The sequence below is a fragment of the Panthera leo genome, chromosome B1 (genome assembly GCF_018350215.1).
Source record: "Panthera leo isolate Ple1 chromosome B1, P.leo_Ple1_pat1.1, whole genome shotgun sequence".
NCBI lineage: Eukaryota > Metazoa > Chordata > Mammalia > Carnivora > Felidae > Panthera > Panthera leo.
In genome coordinates this window covers 73,848,792-73,868,656 of record NC_056682.1, presented here as the reverse complement: position 1 = coordinate 73,868,656, position 19,865 = coordinate 73,848,792, and the positions used below count along the sequence as shown (strand labels likewise).

Below are 19,865 nucleotides of genomic sequence, written 5' to 3'. Positions count from 1 at the left end.
GAGCAGAGAGAAAGAGGGAGAGAGAGAGAATGAGAAAGAGGGAGAGAGAGAGAGAATCCCAAATAGGCTCCATACTGTCATCACAGAGCCCGATGAGGGGCTCAAACTCACAAACCATGAGATCATGACCTGAGCTGAAGTTGGACGCTTAACCCACTGAGCCACCCAGGCGCCCCTAGATTCTTTTAATTAGATTCATCTGCTTATTTTTACTGCTTGTGATGCTGTGGGATTTACAATTGCATGTACAAACATTAGTTACCACAGTTAAGACTTTGGAAAGACGTTAAGTGGAGAAGAGCACACATGAGCTGAGTGCATTGTGTTAAGAACCGTTAAGATGAAGGGAATGTGATCTGAGTGTTGGTTGTGGGGCTAATCTGGGAACTTGGAGAAATAAAGAGCATGGTGACACTGTGCAGAAGGGACTTAAGGACTCTAGTTGGCTGTGACACTTAACAAGCGTTTGAAGTTTGAAACTTAAAATGTTAAACTCCCCGGATGCAGAATATTGCAGAACTGAATAGATGCAATTTCACGTGAGTGGAGTTTCAGGTATGGAAGTAAAAGAGTGTTTTAGGTGTCAAAGCTCTGCTTATTTCAGCAGCCTGGAACATCAGTTTTACGAAGAGCTTATTTGAGTTACAAGAGAAGTTATGTGAATGAAATAGGCGTGGTGATAGGAGAGCATCTGGGGTGAGTTAGTGGTGGTCTCCTGGTGTGCCCTCCTTTATTCATCTGGATTTCCTTCTTTCCTTCTGATCATCAAAAGATTAACCCTAAGGTGAAGGAAGAATGAACTTTAAATATAAAAGTTTCTTGTTGAGCTTTTAAAGGAGATTCTGTAAAGGAAGAAGAGAGAAAAGTGTGAGGGGAGCTTGCTGATTTTACAAGATTCGAGGTGTCTGCTTTTTGGTGTTTGAGTTTTTTACACCTTTACTGTTAGGTAAAGAAACGTTCAAAGCTGAATTTATAATAAAACCTCATTGGTTGCAAATTCTGAGAGATCGCTTTTGTGAACAGTCTTTATTGTAAAAAGAAATTTCAGTGCAGGACCTACTTTTAAAAATATATATATTACAGATTGGTAGATGTAATAAGATGGATATAGTAAGTACAATTAGATCAGGATAACAACTCCAGTTCATAGTATGTTGGCTATCTATAATATGTTTATTCTTCGGTAAGATAAAAATCCTGTGATCAATGCACATGAATGTATAGATGTATTAGCAACATATGTTAATTAGCTATATGCATCAGTTTCTGGTCCCCATAACTGGAAGCAGGTTGAAAAACAAATGTTTAAAATCTTTATACATTAAAAAAATTCTTTTTTGAGTTTACTTTGAGAGAGACAGAGCGAGTGGGGGAGGGGCAGAGAGAAAGGGGGAGAGAGAGAATCCCAAGCAGGTTCTGCTGTCAGCGCAGAGCCTGATGTGGGGCTCAAACTCACGAACTGCAAGATCATGACCTGAGCTGAAACCAAGAGTCAGATACTTAATCAAATGAGCCACCCAGGCACCCCCAAAAAGGTTACTACATTTTAGACTTGAATCATCTTTGGATGATACAGTTTTGTGTATGTAGTACTTTATAGTTCTCAAAGTACAATCATGTCTCTTGTCAGTTGAGTTTTATATCAATCCTAGAAGGATAGTGGACTAGTGGAGGTAGGTATTATCTGAGAGAGTGACACACACACATACAGAGAGGCACGTGCGTGTGTCTGTGTGAGATTTTCAAATATCTCTATATTTGAGCATGGACTACAGATGCTTATGTATTTCTTGCTAAGAAGTAATGTATTTTGCCCAAGGGCATTTTGCTAGAAGTAACAGAATAAATCTTAGAATTGTCTTCTCATTTCTAAGTCAGCACATACCATGCTATTTTTTTTAATAAGCGAGATCTAGGATATGATTAAGGGAATAAATTATTTTTGCTGAAGTTTTAAAAAAGCCTCAATAACAAACTGTAGTCAATTAGAACACTTCTAAAATTAGTCAAGTTTTACCTTACTTTTAACAAATGGTCTAATTTATAGGCATTAGATTCAAACTTCAGCCCAAGTGTCCTCCTTCTGATTTCTTCACTGCCCTTGTTCAGCTTTTGCTATTGTTTATTTTGAAGTTGACCTTGGGCAAACCCCATCCCTTTTTCATAGCTTTGGTTTTCCTCTGGGTTGCAGAACCAGGAGAGTGTTATCCAGCTGCCTTCTGGCAGCTGCCTTCTGCCTATAATCCACTTTGTAGGATTTGTTGTTAAGGGTTAATATCCCACTGGTCCTGAGATTAAAAGTACTAATCATTCCTAAAAGATTTTAATCATTCTTTTGTAGTATTAAATTAAAGAGTACCTTCCAGTTGTCACTAGTGAAGGAAATTCTTATCCTCATAACGCTTTTAAAAATAGAATTAAAAAACATAGAATAAAAATAGCCCAGTGGTAACCAGGTCTGGGTCAGGTCTGGTGAGGTTTCTGGGGGAACACAGTCACTGGGCTCCCTAGAGTTGCAGTTTTGCAGTACGATTTTTTAATGTGTTTTCGTCTGGGAAACACTTGTATTTTTTTGAACTAAAAATCTTATATTCCAGTGATATGAATGGGAGATAAAGCTTTGAGGACAAGTATTAATAGCTTTGCTGATTGAATCGTATTATTTACCTAAAACCTAAAACCATGGAAGTCTTTATTTTTTTAATTTAATGGAAGGAAAAGACAAATGTGAGCCCCATCCTCCCCAAGCAGGACTCCCTGAGGTGACCTTTTGTGCTCATGGTAGTCTAAAATATTTTTAGTTGTATTAGCTACAAACACTAAAAAAATATCAAGGTTTTGATCACACTGATGTATATTTTATTTATCACTGGGTGTAAAGAACCCGTTTTTGAAAATAACACATTGGCTGTATTAAACCTTCAGTTAAGACTTGTGATTAAAAGTAGTGGGGGCGTTGGCGCTTGGCTTGGCTGACTCAGTCTGTAGAGCATGCGACTCTTGATCTTGGGGTCGTGAGTTCAAGCCCCATGTTGGGTGTAGAGATCACTTAAAAATAAAATCTTGAAAAAAAGGAGGAGGAAAGCTGGAAGAAGAATGTGAGAGATTTGGTGGCAGTGATATAATAGTTTGGAAATCCCACTGTTACACGTAAGACAGACAGCACGCACTTAATTTTCCTTAAAACACACAATTCTTAGTATCAGAGAAGTCAGAATAAAATCAGAGAAACTCAAGCTTAAGGTAGATGAATTTTTGCTGAACTTAAAATATAGTTTTATTTCTAGGCCATATTTAGGAGAGCGGTATATTTGGGTCTCTGCTACTGAGGGCATTAAAACTGGAGAAATGGCTTCAGTGAAACTTTCACTGGCTCTCTGTTTATGACAGTGTGAGTTAAGTGGAGTGAATTTGGTATTGGGCAGTAGGAATCAGAGGTAAATGATTCCAGGGAACATGGCAGTAGGTTGGCCAGAGAGTGCTCTCTGTTCCCTTGCAGTTCCTTTGCTAGCCTTGTGGATAGAAAGCAGAGGAAAGAAAGAATTAACATGGGCGTCCTTCTCAGGGTGTTTGCTGGAAAGCAGACATTCTTACCTTAGTGCACAAGTGTTTTCGAGCCGTGTGTAAAACTTTTGTGTGTGCCCGTTTGTGGAGGGAGGAGCCAAAGCTTTCATCAGGGTTTTCTACAAGCCTCATGATTTGAATGGATAAGAGCAAGTGCTAGAAAGTGCTGCTGAATTTTCATTTTTCTCAGAAGAATGGTCTTTAGCAACAATTAAGTTTTCCTTTCATAAGGCTTGATAAAGTCCCTTTGTGAGTTGAAATCCATTCCCCTGGAAAGCCTCTTTAAACTTATTACTCAGAGAAGAAACCCTAAAAAAACTGGGTTTTTCTGAGTACAGTTTCTTACCTAAACATATTTTCATTTGAATCAGAGCGAGTACCTATTTCCTACTCTGAGTATTTGCAAGCATTTAATGGCCCATGTGTGTTGAATTCTTCTAACACAAAAGTCAGTGAGGCGTTACCATTGGTTGGCATTAAATGTGTCTTGTAAAAGACAGGATTCTTTAAAAAGTTTTTGTGGATTGAATGTTTTAGTAATAACAGGATTTAATAATTGTTGCTTTTAACTTTAACGAACATCAACAGCTTTCTGGGATTAAAGTATATATACAATGTGTGTGGGTGGAGGGATGGGTGGATGGATAGCTATATTTAGAACCACATAATACATTGGTTTTTTTTTTCTCCTTGTTCCCCTCCTAGGTTCCTGGGTCACCCTGCAGCAAAGATTCTCTATGCTTATAACCCTAGTAGGGATAGTGAGGTCGTGGTGAATTCAGTGTTTACAGCTGCTAGACATTTTCATGTGCCTCCTGTTCATTGCAGGGTAAGTGTTGATGTACTCTTGGAAACTATGCTGTGGCAGGCTGCCAGATTTTCTTGCTTTCTTTGGCCTGAAGTTTTTACTTTCTGCTCCCTGTCTCCCCCTTTTCTGCTACCCAAACTCTTCCCTTCTGTGTGTTTGCTTTAACATTTATTTTTTCAGTTGTTCATAATTTTGGTGGCTCTTGGTATCTACATGGAAAAAAAACACGGAAAAAAAAGTTTAGAGTCTAAACAAAGTATAATGTTTGTGTATTTAATAGGACTTTTTCATGGTTAAAGAAATATAGTATTACGTGTCTTGAAATGACTGCAAATGCTGAAGCATTTAGTAATTAATACAAGTTTTATAGTCATGGTCTCTTTGCCTGGCACACTGACTAGAATTGGACTCCTTCTAAGTGTAGGAGTAGGAGGCAGTGAATGGCTCCTTATAAAGTTAATTCGCACCGTAACAGAGAGCTCCAGACCCTGGTCTTCTAGTAGTTTAGATTTCAGTGGTCTTTGAAGATCCCAATCACTGGTGGGTTTTATTTATTTGTTTATTTAGTGTACTGATGTCTACCTGATACACTTTTTTTCTTTTAAATATAAGACCAAGGAAATGGTGTAAGAGGAGGTCCACTATTCTGTTTATGATTGTCCAGATAAATGCAGCTCCTGATTTTTATTAGGTATTGCCAGGTTTGTACATCGGTGGCTCCTTCTACTTAAGTAAGGTTAGAACTGTGTTCGATAAAGGCCGTTGAACGCACGTGGGTGCAGAAGAGGAGGGAAAAGGAAGGATGTGAGGGCACAGGGTTCCCAATCCAAAGTGAAAGCACTCGGCAGCTGCCTTGCTATAAGTCTGTGGTATGTCCTTCGATACCTTCTTAGATTGTTGGATTTTGTTCCATTTGGGGGATTCCTAAGGATTCATGATACTTCTGAATCAAGGGTACAGATATGCAGAAATCTGTTAACAGAAATTGTCAAAAAGAAAGTCTCTGAAAGACATCTTTTAAAGAGGGCCATTCCCAATGGCTAATTTGGTACCTTTATTTCAGGTAATTCCAGCAATGGGGAAAACGTCCTTCAGAATTATTTTCTTACCTACTGAAGAAGGAAGCATTGAAAGTTCTTTATTTATTAATACCTCCTCGTATGGAGTCCTTCCCTATCATGTAAGTAAGTTTTTCCCTCTTGTCCCATGATTTTGTTGTTGATTTAACAAAGGGGTTTGGATGTTTTGTAAAAGACTTTTGGAAATGTTGCCACCTGACTTATGTTATTAGAATATAAGATCGTTAGTGATGTTAAACTCACCAGCTTTCACCCTTCTTCTGCATCCCATGCCACACACATGGGACTGTCTTCGGCTCAGAGTACAGAGCTGTAACTCTCACCATGAATCTCTGAAGGACATTGGAACAAAACACAGAAGTCTACCGTATTCTATTTCTGTTATAAAATAGAGTGTACTTTCAGAACTCTCTGCCCTCACCTCATGAGCAGTCCAGAGGGAGGAGCTATAAAGGCAGTCTCTACTGATTTTGCCTTCGTCCCTGCTAGGCTCGGGAATATTTCTGATCAGGGGACAAGGATTGCATGTTTGGGGGCCAGTTCTCAGGGAGCTTACTATTGATATCAAGGCACCAGGGATGGAGAGTGAAGAATCTTTTTGTCGTTGTTCACAAAAGTAGTTAGGAATCTTTATCTTAAGTGGTATCTGTGACTTATTTAATACGATGTAGCATCAAGCCAAGATCTATCATTTTCGTTATTATTTATTATTGGATTCCATTTAACACTTGTTTCCCTAATGGAAAAGTTGTCTATATCTGAAAAGCTTTGCTACAATGAGGAACATTGAGCTTAAATGTGACAACTTTTGTTACTTTCTTTCGTAGACGGTGATAAATACAGTCTTTAAATTTTTTTTTTTAATGTTTATTTATTTTTGAGACAGAGAGAGACAGAGCATGAATGGGGGAGGGGCAGAGAGAGAGGGAGACACAGAATCTGAAGCAGGTTCCAGGCTCTAAGCTGTCAGCACAGAGCCTGACGCGGGGCTTGAACTCACGGACCGTGAGATCATGACCTGAGCCGAAGTCAGACACTTAACCGACTGAGCCACCCAGGTGCCCCAAGGATTAATACAGTCTTTAAACAATTTATTTATTTATTTATTTTTGAGAGAGAGAGAGAGAGAGAGAGAGAGAGAGAGAGAGCGCGTGCGCGCGCACAAGCAGGGGGGTGGGGTGGAGAGAGAGAGACACAGAGTCTGAAGCAGGCGTCAGGCTCTGAGCTGTCAGCACAGAGCCCAAGGCAGGGCTTGAACTCATGAACCGTGAGATCATGACCTGTGCTGAAGTCGGGCGCTTAACCAACTGAGCCACCTGGGTGCCCCTGGATTAATAATACCGTGTTAAAGGTCAAGGTGGTGAATACAGATTGCCTTTGGAAAGGTATTTTAATATTACGGCAAATATGTTTCAAAACAAATAGAGGAGTAATTAACTTCTTTTTTTTCTGAAGGTATCTGGAATTGGCACTCGAAGAATCTCTACAGAAGGGTCTGCAAAACAGCTACCAAATGCTTATTTTCTGCTCCCACAGGTTCAGAGCATTCAGCTTTCACAAACCCAGGTAATTTTAATGGTGGATTTATTTTGAATTCTAGCAAACGCCAAACTTTGTAGTCTTCTAAAGTTATGTATCTTTTACAGCCCTTTTTATATAGGATTGCTAGAGATGTTAAACTCACCAGCTTTTAGAATTGGGATTTTACTATTTGCCGCTTTTTGAAAAAATCCTGATGTGTCAGTGGAATCCATGTTCTTCTTTTGAAAGGCTGTATAGTCCATAGTGTTGCTTTGTCATAGTTGGCTTTATCTTGTTTTTGATCATTTGAGGTGTTTCCAGTTTTTCGTTATTACTACCATTAGTCCATGTACATGTTTTATAAGTTTTTTTATTTCCTTTTTGGATTACCCGTCTCCTCAGGATATATTTTGTAAAGAGAGTGTCTGTAGTTCAAGACCATGAACCATTTTATAGAGCTTGTTAAATATTGCCAGGTTGCTTTTCAAGAAGACAGACTGCTATGGTCACTAGTAATGATATTTTTTCAGGAATGTCTTACTCTCTTCCCCTCTCCCTACTCCTAGCCTTTCTTGAGTGTGGCTCAGTGGAAAGAAATGTTTTTGATGTTTTAGAATGTATATCCAGATGACCCTTGAGCAGTGCAGAGGCTATGAGTATCAACCCTCAATGCAGTTCAAATCTGTGTATAACTTTTGACTCCCCAGAAACTTAACTGCTGGCAGCCTGCCGTTAACTGGAAGCCCTGCAGATAACATAAATAGTTGATTAACACGTATTCTGTGTTGTATGTATTATATACTGTATTCTTAATAAAGTAAGCTAGGAAAAATGTTACTAAGAAAATCATAAGGAAGAGAAATACATTTACAGTACCGTTCTCTATTTATTGAAGAAATTTGCATATCAGTGGACCTGCACAGTTCAACCCATGGTATTCAAGGGTCAGCTGTAATGATACCTTAATGTTGTTTTAATATGCATTTCATTTATAGTGTATAAGTTTGACCACTTTTCCCCTTTGACTTATTTCCTTGTAACTATGGCTAACTTTTGAAATTGAGAAAATTCCTTTTTTTATATATATGTTTGTTTTTTTGAGAGAGAGAGAGAGAGAGAGAGAGAGACAGAGCATGAGCAGGGGAAGGGCAGAGAGAGAGGGAGACACAGAATACGAAGCCGCCTCTAGGCTCTGAGCTGTCAGCACAGAGCCCAACGTGGGGCTCAAACTCATGAACCATGAGATAGTGACCTGAGCCGAAGTCAGACGCTTAACCCACTGAGCCACCCAGGAGCTCCAAGAAAAGTCTTGAACCAGTGTATCACCTTACTGACCCTTTCTTTCTGATTAGTGAATAAAGAATATTGCTTAGAACTTGGTGTCAGTCCCAGTAGTGCCTGGGGCTTTCCTTCATTCAGTAGTCTTCCTCTGCTGTGGGCAGGCACTGGTTTAGTATTTCCATCTTCCTGGAGCTTACATTCCAGTGGGAAGACAAATAAAACTAATTTACCTGTAATGTAATGTCTGGGAGATTTGTCATCACTTAGATAATTCTTGGGAATTTTTGGTATTATTTTTACTTTGATAAAACTGAATAGCCCTTCCTCCCAGGATTTTAAGGAAGATTTCTTTTAGTTTGTACATTTGGATTTGGTTTAAATCCTAAGACCAATGGATGTATTGAACTTTTTTTTTTTTAAGTTTATTTCTTTTCAGAGAGAGAGAGAGCAAACAGGGGAAGAGAGAGAGAGAGAGAGAGAGAGAGAGAGAGAGAGAATATCCCAAGCAGGCAGTGCAGAGCCCGATGTAGGGCTTGAACTCTTGCATGGTGAGATCATGACCTGAGCCGAAAATGAGTCTGACTGTAACCAACTGAGCCACTCAAGTGCCCTTGTATTGAACGGTTTTTAGCATAAAAATGATCTGAACTGACTTGCATTTTTGTAAGGGGTTTAAAGGGCTGGGGTAAGTGTAACTTGCATATGCTGATAGCATGGGTTTTTCCTGCTGAACGTTTTTAGCCTTATCTCAGGGCCGTCCTTCAGCAAAGGGGGTGGCTGAGAATGGCCAGGTTTCTCTGGTTACTGAGACTGGAAGCTTTGAATGCCAGATGCTGTATTAGTGGTGATAAAAGTATTGAAACAGAGACAGGTGTTCAGATATCTTAGTAGGGGTTAATTTAAGGATACAGAGAATTAAGGGAAAGAGGCAATGACCATGCAGGCCTCTCTATGAGGCCTGTGAGAGACCTTGCTATGAGGAGAGCTTGCACGTTATATGCATTGTACCTGGCAGATCTTATCTGCTGACCATGATGCCTGCTGCCTGTTTTCCTGCATCCAGGCTGTCATCATCTCTTTCCCAGGCTACTCCAGTGGCCCCTTAACGGATCTGCCAGCATCTAGTCTGGCCCTTTCAAAAGTCTCTTTTCCTAAAATGCAAGTTGGACCACACTAGTCATCTGCTTAACACCTTTCAGTGTATTCCTGCAGGTCTCAGGACTTAAACCAGGTTCTTAGTGTGGCTCTAAGGCCTTGCATGGTCTGGCTGCTGTTTCTCTACCGTCATGTGGTCTTCCTCTGCTTGCTTCCTCTGCTTGCTCACCCTTGCCGTTTTCACTCCTCCACACGTCCTTTGTGCCTGCAGTTTCCTCAGATTCCCCCTCCCCAAATGTCCTCTGGAGTAGCCCCGATTTCATCCTTTCTGTTTCAGCTCAAGCTCCACTTCTTCAGAGAGTCTTGCCATCTCTCCCCATCCTAGTTCAGGTCCCTGGATGGACTGTCGTAGAACTGTGTTCTTCCCACTTAGAACGCTTATCCCCATTACTCAGCCACCCTTTCCTTCCCTCCGTGAAACTGCAGCCCCATGGAAGCAGAGACTGTCTGCTGTTGCTCTCCACAGGGTCCCCTACACCTAGCCCAGGGCCTCCGGCAGAGGCGCTCAGTGAACACTGGTCAGATGAAGTTCCGGCTGGAGGGACGTCTGTAGTTCTCCCATGGGAGCAGTTTCAGGGGTTCTTTGTTCTGTTTTTTTTTTTGCATTTTAATTTATTTTTTAACAGCTTTATTGAGCTATAACTCACATACCACAGACTTGATCCATTCGGCAGTTTTTAGTATATTCAAGAATTGTGCAGCCACCCCCATAGTCTAATTTTAGAACATTTCCACGGCCGCAGTTCCTGGCAACCACCCCTAAGTTTTCTGTCTCTATAGATTTGTCTCTTCTGGATGTTTCATATAAATGAAATGTGTGATCTTTCATGATTGGCTTCTTTCACTTAATGTTTTTAAGCTTCATTCATGTCATAGCGCATATCAGTCTTTTATTCTTTTTTATTACCCTGTACTAGTGAACCATTGTATGGACATACCATACTTTGTTTCATCATTTACCGATTGGCAGGAATTTGATTTGTTTCCACTTTTTGGCTATTATCAAAACTGTTGCAGTGAACATTTTCGTACAAGTTCATGTGGACATATGTTTACTGTTCTCTTGGGTGTGTACATAGGAGTGGACTTTTGTGGTCATATGGTAATTATATGTTTAACATTTTGAGTAACTGTCAAAAAGTGGTTGTATCATTTTACAGTCTCACCAGCAATATATGAGGATTCCAGTTTTTCCACAGCTTTACCAAAACTTATTTTATGTTTTTTGGTTTTTTAAGAACATTCTAGTGGATGTGAAGTCATAGCTTAGGTGTTTGGTTTGCATTTTCCTGATGACTAATGATGTTGAGCATCTTTTCAATGTGCTTATTGGTCACTTGTATATCTTTTTTGGAGAGATGTCTATTCAGGTCTTTTGCCCACTTTAAAATTGGATTATTTGTTTTGTCCTTGTTGAGATGTAAATGTTCTTTATATATTCTAGATACTAGGCCTTTATCAAGTACATGATTTGCAAATACTTCTCTCATTCTGTGTTGGTTTTTTCATTTTCTTGATGGTGTTGTTTAAAGTACAAAAGTGTTCGGTTTTGATGAACTTCAGTTTTGCCTGTTTTTTCCTTTGTAACTTATCCTTTTAGTGTCCTATCTAAAAAGGTCCACAGTTACCAAGATTTACCTCTTTATTTTCTGCAAAGAGTTTTATAGTTTATCTCTTACATTTAGGTCTATGATGCATTTTGACATTTTAGTGTATAGTGTGAGCTAGGGATCCTAATTCATTCTTCTGTGTGTGGGTATCTAGTAGTCCCGTTTTTAAAAGATGTTCATTTACTTATTTTGAGAGAGAGAGAAAGCAGGGAGAAGCAGAGAGAGAGTGAGAGAGAATCCCAAGCAGGCTTTGCACTGTCAGCACAGAGCCCAGTGCGGAGCTCGATCTCCCAAACCACGAGATCATGACCTGAGCCAAAACTGAGAGTCAGATACTTAACCAACTGAACCACCCAGGCGCCCCTGACTATAATATTTTTGCATTTAAACCTCATACATATATGTGTTTGTGTTGTGTTTAAGTGGCCATAATTGCCAGCTATGCTTTCTCAGAAAGAAATGTCTTCATTTTGCTCTTCTGTTTTTCCTTTTTTCTGTTTTTTGGTCACGAACCCATCATCTGAGGTGAGTGTTGAGTTCAGCTTCCCTCAAAACGGGATAGAGGGTTTGGGAGGTACTCTGGTTCGGTTGGGAGCTGGAAGGTGGGTCTGCTAGAACGCTAGAGAGTGAGAAGGTTTGGGCAGAAATTAAGATATTGTCAGCTTTGCTTTCACTTGCTTCCTTAGCTCCATCTCATGGGATAAACGAGGGTGCCAATAATCATTGTTATGTTATCTCATTTTTTTTGCACTTTGGGCTCATTTTGGTCCGTTTTACTTGTGTCTTTACCCATTGGTATCTGACTTTTGCATTTTTCCTGCTCAGTTGAATCGGATTGAATGGCTCCCTTTCTTCTGCTGGAAACAAGAGTGTGTGTGTGATTTCTTTTCTATCTAGATTTTTGGTGATGTGTTGTAACAGCCACTAGGTTCGGTGGGGAGGAGGGTATACCTTTCGCCTCTCTGCTGCCCATGTGTGTCTGCTTTTTTCTTTTTCAACCTTTTCATCTGGCCCTTCTTTTTCATTTGTTTGGCCCTTTTTGAAGCGAGGGCTCCTAGCAGATGAGAGGTCACTGTTGCAGTGGGTCTGAGTAAAAGTCTGAGGTTCCTCTGCTTTTGTTGTAGTCTTGTCATTATTTGACCCCCGGGTTATTGTCCCAGTCATTCTCCGCTCCATGTGTCACACTGCTGCTCTCATGTCCTCCCAGACAAAGCTGTTCAGTGCTTCCCTGGTCTCTGTACTAGCTGGGCCCCTGTTGGTTTCAGCATAAAGCCTGAGCCCCGGAGCTTGCCATATGAGGCCCTCGACACCTGCTCCAGCCTCCTCTCCAGCCTCAGACGTCCTGCCCTTCTCTTCTCCACTCCGGCCTCCAAAACCGCTCGCTGCTGAAACGGGCCATCCCTTTTTACATACTGCCTTTCCTTCATAGGCTTTCACCCCCTTCTAACCCTCATTGTCCTTCTCGCTCCCTCCTCTGAGACCCGGTTCAGGTATCAGCTCCTCCGCAGCCTCCCCAGGGCCCTGGGCAAGTCTGTGTTCCAGTCCCCCTGGCATGTGGTTCAGACCCCTGCTTGAACGTTTGGTGTCATCCTCCATGAGGCTCTCTTCCATGGGCCTGTTTCTTTTTCATTTTTATAATCTCAACATCAGCTTAGTGTTTAGTACATTGAGGGCCCCCACAGTTTTTAATAGATAGGTGAGTCAGTGGGCATCTGAGTTGAGATCCCCAAATAGTGTATCTACCTGTTGTAACATGTAGGATTTGCATAACTTCCCCTTTTCACCACATCAGCCACTTTGACCTTCACCAGATTTACTACTAGGGCAGGTGGTAATATCCTTATTTTAGAAACTGTAGGATGGATGTAGAGTTTAAGTTACCTGGTGGAGGCCGAGAGCCGAGCTGGGATGGGCAGTGCCAGCGCGCTCTGCCGAGGGATTTGCGCCACGTATAGTTCAGTGTCGCGATGACTTCCACATCTGTGGACTTAGTAACTCAGGTTCCATGAGAGATAAATGGCAAATAAAATGTGGGGTTTGGCTACATTTTTATAATGGCAGACGAACAATGGGGACAGCTTACAGGCTCGACAGTAGAAAGAGGATTTGATGAATGTGATTGTATCAACATGGTAGACTGTTAAGTAGTTCTTCCAAGTTATAATTCTGATGCTTTGTCTGACAAGGGAATAGTAGAATATAAGCTAGGTTATACTTGGTGAGTGTAACTATAAAATACGTGGTGGGATAGAATACATAAATACAGTTGTGCTAGGCTTGTGAAAAAGTGAGAGTTTTTACCTTTTAATGTTTTTTTACAGTGCTATTTTGGTTCCAGACTGTTGAGATTTGAGGAGTGTTTGAGCGGTTTATTTGGGCAAAACAATGTTAGAAATTGGCATCATCTCAGGTCTGGCATAGAGGCTCACTATCACGATAGGCTCGTCTCAGAGATTTACAGGAACTTAGTTATTGGTATTAGAATCATTATAAAATAATGTCTATTGTTAAAAATAAAATGATAAGGCAGTGTGGGAAACCCAGATAAGTTTCGAAGTTAGAGGAAAACACATGACACACATTCCCACCAAATAAAAGTGTGTGTGTGTGTCCTAACATGATACCTTATTATCACATTATCTAAAAGTGAGATTGTGATTATACCAAAATTATTATGTAATCAGAACATAACATGGGAAACCAGAGAAGCGAAAAATTAGAAATAAGCCCCAAGACTACAGTCACACTCGGCAAAGGTAACTAGGATTAATATTTTGTCATATCCTAGTGGGCACCTGGGTGGCTCAGTTGGTTAAATGTCCAGCTTTGGCTCAGGTCATGATCTCGTGGTTCATGAGTTCGACCCCCACCTTGGGCTTCGTGCTGACAGCTCCCTCCCTCCCCTGCTCACACTCTGTGTATCTCTCTGTCTCAGAAATAAAAACAAACAAGAACATTAAAAAATGTTTTGTCGGGGCGCCTGGGTGGCTCAGTCGGTTGAGTGTCTGACTTCAGCTCAGGTCATGATCTCACGGCCTGTGGGTTCGAGCCCCATGTGGGGCTCTGTGCTGATAGCTTGGAGCCTGGAGCCTACTTTGGATTCTGTGTCTCCCTCTCTCTCTGCTCCTAACCCACTTGCATTCTGTCTCTGTCTGTCTCAAAAATAAATAAATATTAAAAAAAAAAAAAAAAAGTTTTGTCATTTCCTTTCAATGTATTTCCTGAGTGTGCATGTATACAATGAAGGGTTCCCCTTCCCATCACAGCATAATGTTGCTGGATTGAGTAAAGGAGAGATTATTTCTGGGTGTGCTGCGTGATACCTAATGCATTTCAGACCAGGAGTTCCTAACCTTTTGAGACTGGCACAGCCTTCGCTTTTGGAGTGGTGACATCAGGCCCCTGTGCCTGCCTGCCCGGGACAGGTGTCAGGCAAGGGCTGTGGCCCCAGGTCTGTGTGGAGCCTGGTTCCTGCCAGCCTGGGAGAAGGTGCCCTAAGTTGTTTTCCTGCTTCTTTCTTGGCTGCTGAGGTGCTGATCCCTGTCAATTAAGTGTGGCAATCTGGAAGGGAAGCTGTAAAATCAGTATAGGGAGAGGACCAAGGAAAGTTTTTTCAACCACAGTTTGACAGAAAAGAAGGGGGCACATTTCTCACTAACAAATAAGGTCTCGTCTAGGATTTGGAGATTATAACAAATAAGAGTCTCGTCTAGGATTTGGAGATGGAAAACAGAGAATAGGGAAAGGTTCTTTAACCTCTGTAGCTGTCCTATTTTCTTGATGGACTTCCGTCATTAGTTAAATGAAAGAAACAGATTTTCTGAGTGTGACAGCTGAGAATTCCTACAGATCCGTGTGACATCAATAATATATTTAATACCATTTCTTTGCCTGATAAAAGTTTGATTTTTTTTTTTTTTTTTTTTTTTTTTTTTTTACATAAAAATGATAGACTGTCAGACTCTGGAAAGCTATTACTATATGTTAGGTAAATATGTGCCATTACTTAATTTTCCTCTACTTACCTACCTCCGAATATGGCTTTTAAAAGCAAGGAAATTGCTAAAATTTGTACATTTTTCTTTTTTTCATCTCATTCCAATGAGAATGATTCAAGGGGATGGGAGCTTGGGAAGCCGAGACCGGAGGGGTTGGGGGTGGGAGCTGGTGAGTGGAAGGAAGGGAGGAAGCATGGGAAAGTCTAGAGAGAAGAATACCTACGTGTGTGTGGGGGCGGGTGTTTCTCTTCTGTGTCCTGCAGGGCAGGCAGTCCCCTTCCCTCCGTCTTCCCCCGTTGCTTCCTTAAAATCTCTACTGTCTTAGCAGGAGAGAACAGTGTTCTTGATCAGTTTCCTGGTCCCTCCTTTAACTCAGTGATTATTACCTAGTGTCTTTTCTGCCTTCCAGGAGAATTGACTAGCTCTTTACTGAAAATGAGAGATCCCTAGCATCGCAAACACAGTATTTAGAAGCTTTTGTTTTTATGCATTTCCTTTGCTAGTATCATAAGCTCCTTGAGTGCAGGAATCCTGTCTTAGCCAACGTTTGTTTTCTTACCACCTGGCAGTCTGGCCACATAACACACAGTGAATAAATGTTTGATACTTGAATAAATGATCTTAAAAAGAAACTATAACCGGGGCGCCTGGGTGGCGCAGTCGGTTAAGCGTCCGACTTCAGCCAGGTCACGATCTCGCGGTCCGTGAGTTCGAGCCCCGCGTCAGGCTCTGGGCTGATGGCTCGGAGCCTGGAGCCTGTTTCCGATTCTGTGTCTCCCTCTCTCTCTGCCCCTCCCCCGTTCATGCTCTGTCTCTCTCTGTCCCAAAAATAAATAAAAAACGTTGAAAAAAAATTAAAAAAAAAAAAAAAAAAAAGAAACTATAACCTCAGTTATTTAAGAAGTTGTAAGATATGAATCTTTTTTTACTTCTTTCAGACATTCATTATACTCTAGAAACTTTATACTCTAGAACTTTCTAGAAAGTTCTAGAAACATGTTGGGGTATATGAAGATGCCCAATAAATAACATATGGTTCTGAACTAATGTATGTATAAGAATCAGGAGTTAGGGAACCAAAATGCCACCTTCATATTGCTGATGAGCCACATTCTCATGTATCAACTGAGGTCAGAGAGCCAGTTACTAATTCCCTGTCTCCTCGGGTAGATTGTGGAGCGGCCCATCAGAAGGGGAGTTTTGAGTCTGAAGGACAGACACCCTTCTCAAGAGTAGAGAGAAAGAAGGCAGCTCCCCTCTGAGCCCCTATCCTTCTCCTCACTGTCTACAGCACAGCATCATGGTCTGTGGCCCACTGACAAGCAACCCTCCCCTACCTATAAGGGGAGAGGAAGACTTGGGGCCAAAGGACAAGTGAAGTTAGGAAAAGAGAATCCTTGTAACACTCCTCAGTTTTTTATACCCTTGACTCATTGGGCTTGCCTTTTATTAAGCCTGGGTCCCCCCTTCCCCTGACAAGGAGATCAGCAGGCTTCTGGCAACTGTGTTCCCACTTTCCTTAGCCTGTTCCTCCTCCCACTGGACCCAAACCCCCATTTCTTTGATTATCCTCAGCCTGTTGGGGAGCATTGTTGAGCTTGCCCCTAGAAAGCTCTGAGATAAATTAGAATAATTCATTAATAATCTTTTCCAAAGCCACACTAGAGTCAAGGTTGAGAGTTCATGTCCGCATCTGTTTCCCATTCCAAATTCTTTTCAAGTATGATATCCAATACAGCTTATCAGAGCTTTTGCAGTGGGCTCAAATAACAGAGTAAAGCTACTCCAATAAAAAAAAATACCAGTCATAAAGGATGCCCCATCATAGAGATGCATGGTAGAGTGAATAAGAAAGTGAATTCTGACCACCTGGGTAAAAATCTTGGTCATGTCTGAGTGACCTTGGTCAAATTACCTAACCTCTTTGTGTCTCAGTTTATCTATAAGATAAATAATAATAGCACTACTTCATAGGATGGCTGTAGCTATTGACTAAATTCATGCATATAAAGTGCTTAGAATTGGTACCTGGCACCTAACTAAAATGTATTCACTAATTAACTGTAAAAATAAAGTTTTGAATATAAACCCTCTCCTATTGTGAAACTCTTGGAAATTTTTTAAATTCAGAGATCCAGTCCTCTGGCAAGACGTGAAAGTTCAAGGCTATAGTCCCATATCAAATTATCTTGGCTTGTGAGTTAACATTAAAAGAATTTGAAGCCCTCCCCAATTTCTTACTCATTTGGTCTTCGCCAGAGAGGTTGTCCATGCCTGTGTGCAGCTGAGGCTCACTCTGGCTAGGATGTGTGCGGCTTCCCTGGAGTTTCACAAGTTACATTAATTTAATATTAAGTCTCTTGGGGCGCCTGACTGGCTCAGTCCATAGTGCATGTGACTCTTGATTTTGGGGTTGTGAGTTCGAGCCCTACATTGGGTGTAGGGATTACTTAAAGATAAAAAATATCTTTAGAAATAATATCGAGTCTCTCTTGAGCCTTGCTTGAGTCTAGAATCCTAAGACACACAGGAATATCAGATTATCAACCATACATCCACTGGGTTTGCAAAACGTGCCTCCCATCCCAGCCCTCAAGGGACTGATTCTAAGCAGAATTGTTCCCAGTACTTCATTTTTGCTGAAAGGAGGGATGGATGATGGAGAGCATCACCTTGGTTTTGGCTTTAGTTTATGCCAGTTGTTTTGATTCTCAGACCTTGCATTTAAACTCAGTGGGGAGAGATTGCTTGTCTGGAGGCTAAGGCGGCAGCCTGTGTATTCCTCTCTCAGGAAGTTGCCCCTGAGGCGCTCTGGTCTCCCCTCAGAGTTGGGACTTGGCACTGGTTGCAGCCAGTCACAGGTGTGTCTTTGTTCTTTCTGCGGGAAGCCCTTGTTTCTGGCACTCCTGTGCTGACTGGCATGGACACCCTATTGAGGGATGGAGTGTCCACAGTGCCCGGGCAGGGGCATTGAGATCTGTGTACACAGTTGTTTCCATTGCCTCTTACTGTGGATTCACTGAGGCTTCTGGGACCTACTTCTTAGAGAAGGCTTTCCCTTTTAGCCCCACCTACATCAAGTGGGGCATTGTTTTCAGGTTCTTGGAGGGGAGCTGCTGTTGACATTTGGGAAGCTCGGGGCCTAGTGGGGACAGCATGTTGGCCGGGAGCCGCTCACCATGGCCTCCAGGTTGTGAGTGTGCCCCTTCTTTCTCTGCACTTGTGGGCTCTGCCTCCAGGATATGCTTTTCCTGTCCCCTCTTGCTCTCAGGAAGGCTCAGTTGAGTTTCTCGCCATTTAACCAGCTTCTTTTATTGCTCTCTTTCTTTCTGTAACACCTGCAAAGTTGCTACTGTTTTCTGGAATTGGTTCGTTCCTTTTCCTTTTTCTTTCACTTTTTGATCTAGATTTTTTTTTTTCTTTAGATGTTTCCCTAGATATTTTCTTGTGAGTTCTCCTAAAGGAAAGAGATAAAATCAGTAAGTTCTGGGTCTGCTGAAAGCATCTGTTGTTCAAACACATCTTCTCTTCCCTGCATTGGATGGTCTTCCATAGGAGATGCTCACCTATCAGACCAACATCTAAATCAGGCCTGGGGTCAGTCTGTCTTGATAGTCTGGCCTGGTTCCTGTTTAATGAGTTTCCTCTTTTTGCTGTGCCTTCTCTAGACTGAGTCCTACTTCCATAAACTTCTCAAAATGCTCCCCCAGGGCATGGGCAGTAACTGTGTCTCCACCTAATATGCTCTGGGCATTCTGCTCTGATATTCCTGCTTGCCCCCAGTGCCCGCCGCGCCCCCCCCCCCCCCAAACCTGTCCAGGACTGTGTAACCCTGGGTATAGCTGTTTCAGTCCTCAGTTGCTCTTACTATGGATTCTGATCCTGGCTTTAGAAGTGCATTTCTCCATACTTCCTATAACCAAATCCTGATTCCTTTGTGGGGAACAATTCCAGTCTGCTAACATCTTGCTTTTATTCTTTCATTATATATATTTTTAAGCTCCAATAAGCACAAAGATCTATCTCCCTTATTTCAGTTACGTACCAGGCTGTCTCCATCTCTCTGTATGTCTCTTGGGCTGTACCCAACAGAAGGCTGTACCTTCTCGTTTCTCATTCACGTTCTCTCTGGTTGTTCCCTAAGAGGTTAGTCTTCCTTTTAAGGGGAGCCCTCTCTTCCTCTTGCTTCATTAATCTGCCCTTTCTGTTTTATTTTTTGTTCATCTTGCTCTGATGGGAAGACTAAACCATGTTTCCCTAACCTTCTAGCACCTCTTTGATTTCCAGAGTGAACCGGATTGTTCCAAGGACGGACCTTAGTGGTTGCCTTCTTTGTGCATGCAATAATTCTGTCAAATTGCTTCTCTGACTCAACCCAAGATGAGAACATAGCTCCTTAATGAGAATACCCTTGTTGCTTCTTCTTCTTCTTTTTTTTTTAAAGTTTATTTTTGAGAGAGAGAATGCCGGAGAGGGGCACAGAGAGGGGGAGACAGGGATTCCCAAGCAGGCTCCGCACTGTCAGTGCACAGCCTGGTGCAGGGCTCGAACCCAGGAACCAGGAGATCATGACCTGAGCTAAAACCAAGAGTCAGACCCTTAACCAACTGAGCACCCAGGCACCCCTCCTTGTTGCTTCTTTATTTATAAAATCTGCCACCCATCTGTATATCTGTCATTTTGGATCTTGAAAATCTAAAACAGCAGTTAGCATTTAAATGATTAATAAATCTAGACCCAGTGAGTTGGGGAGGAACTTTTGAGTCTGTGGACCAGCCCACATGAATTTAAACTAGACTTTTCATAGTTCCAACTCATAGCCATGAAGATAATACATAAAAAGGAACAG

The 19,865-nt window shown here is 41.6% G+C and overlaps 1 protein-coding gene across 3 annotated transcripts in view; it reads left to right on the top strand.

The window, feature by feature from the left end:
• TMEM131L (transmembrane 131 like) overlaps positions 1-19,865 on the top strand; it is a 169,361-nt gene that overhangs the window by 80,498 nt on the left and 68,998 nt on the right. For all 3 annotated transcript variants that reach the window (XM_042935265.1, XM_042935264.1, XM_042935267.1), the window contains exons 5-7: positions 4,270-4,393; positions 5,436-5,552; positions 6,907-7,017. In XM_042935265.1, coding sequence (XP_042791199.1) covers positions 4,270-4,393; positions 5,436-5,552; positions 6,907-7,017 — 352 coding nt within the window. The remainder of the gene's footprint in view (positions 1-4,269; positions 4,394-5,435; positions 5,553-6,906; positions 7,018-19,865) is intronic.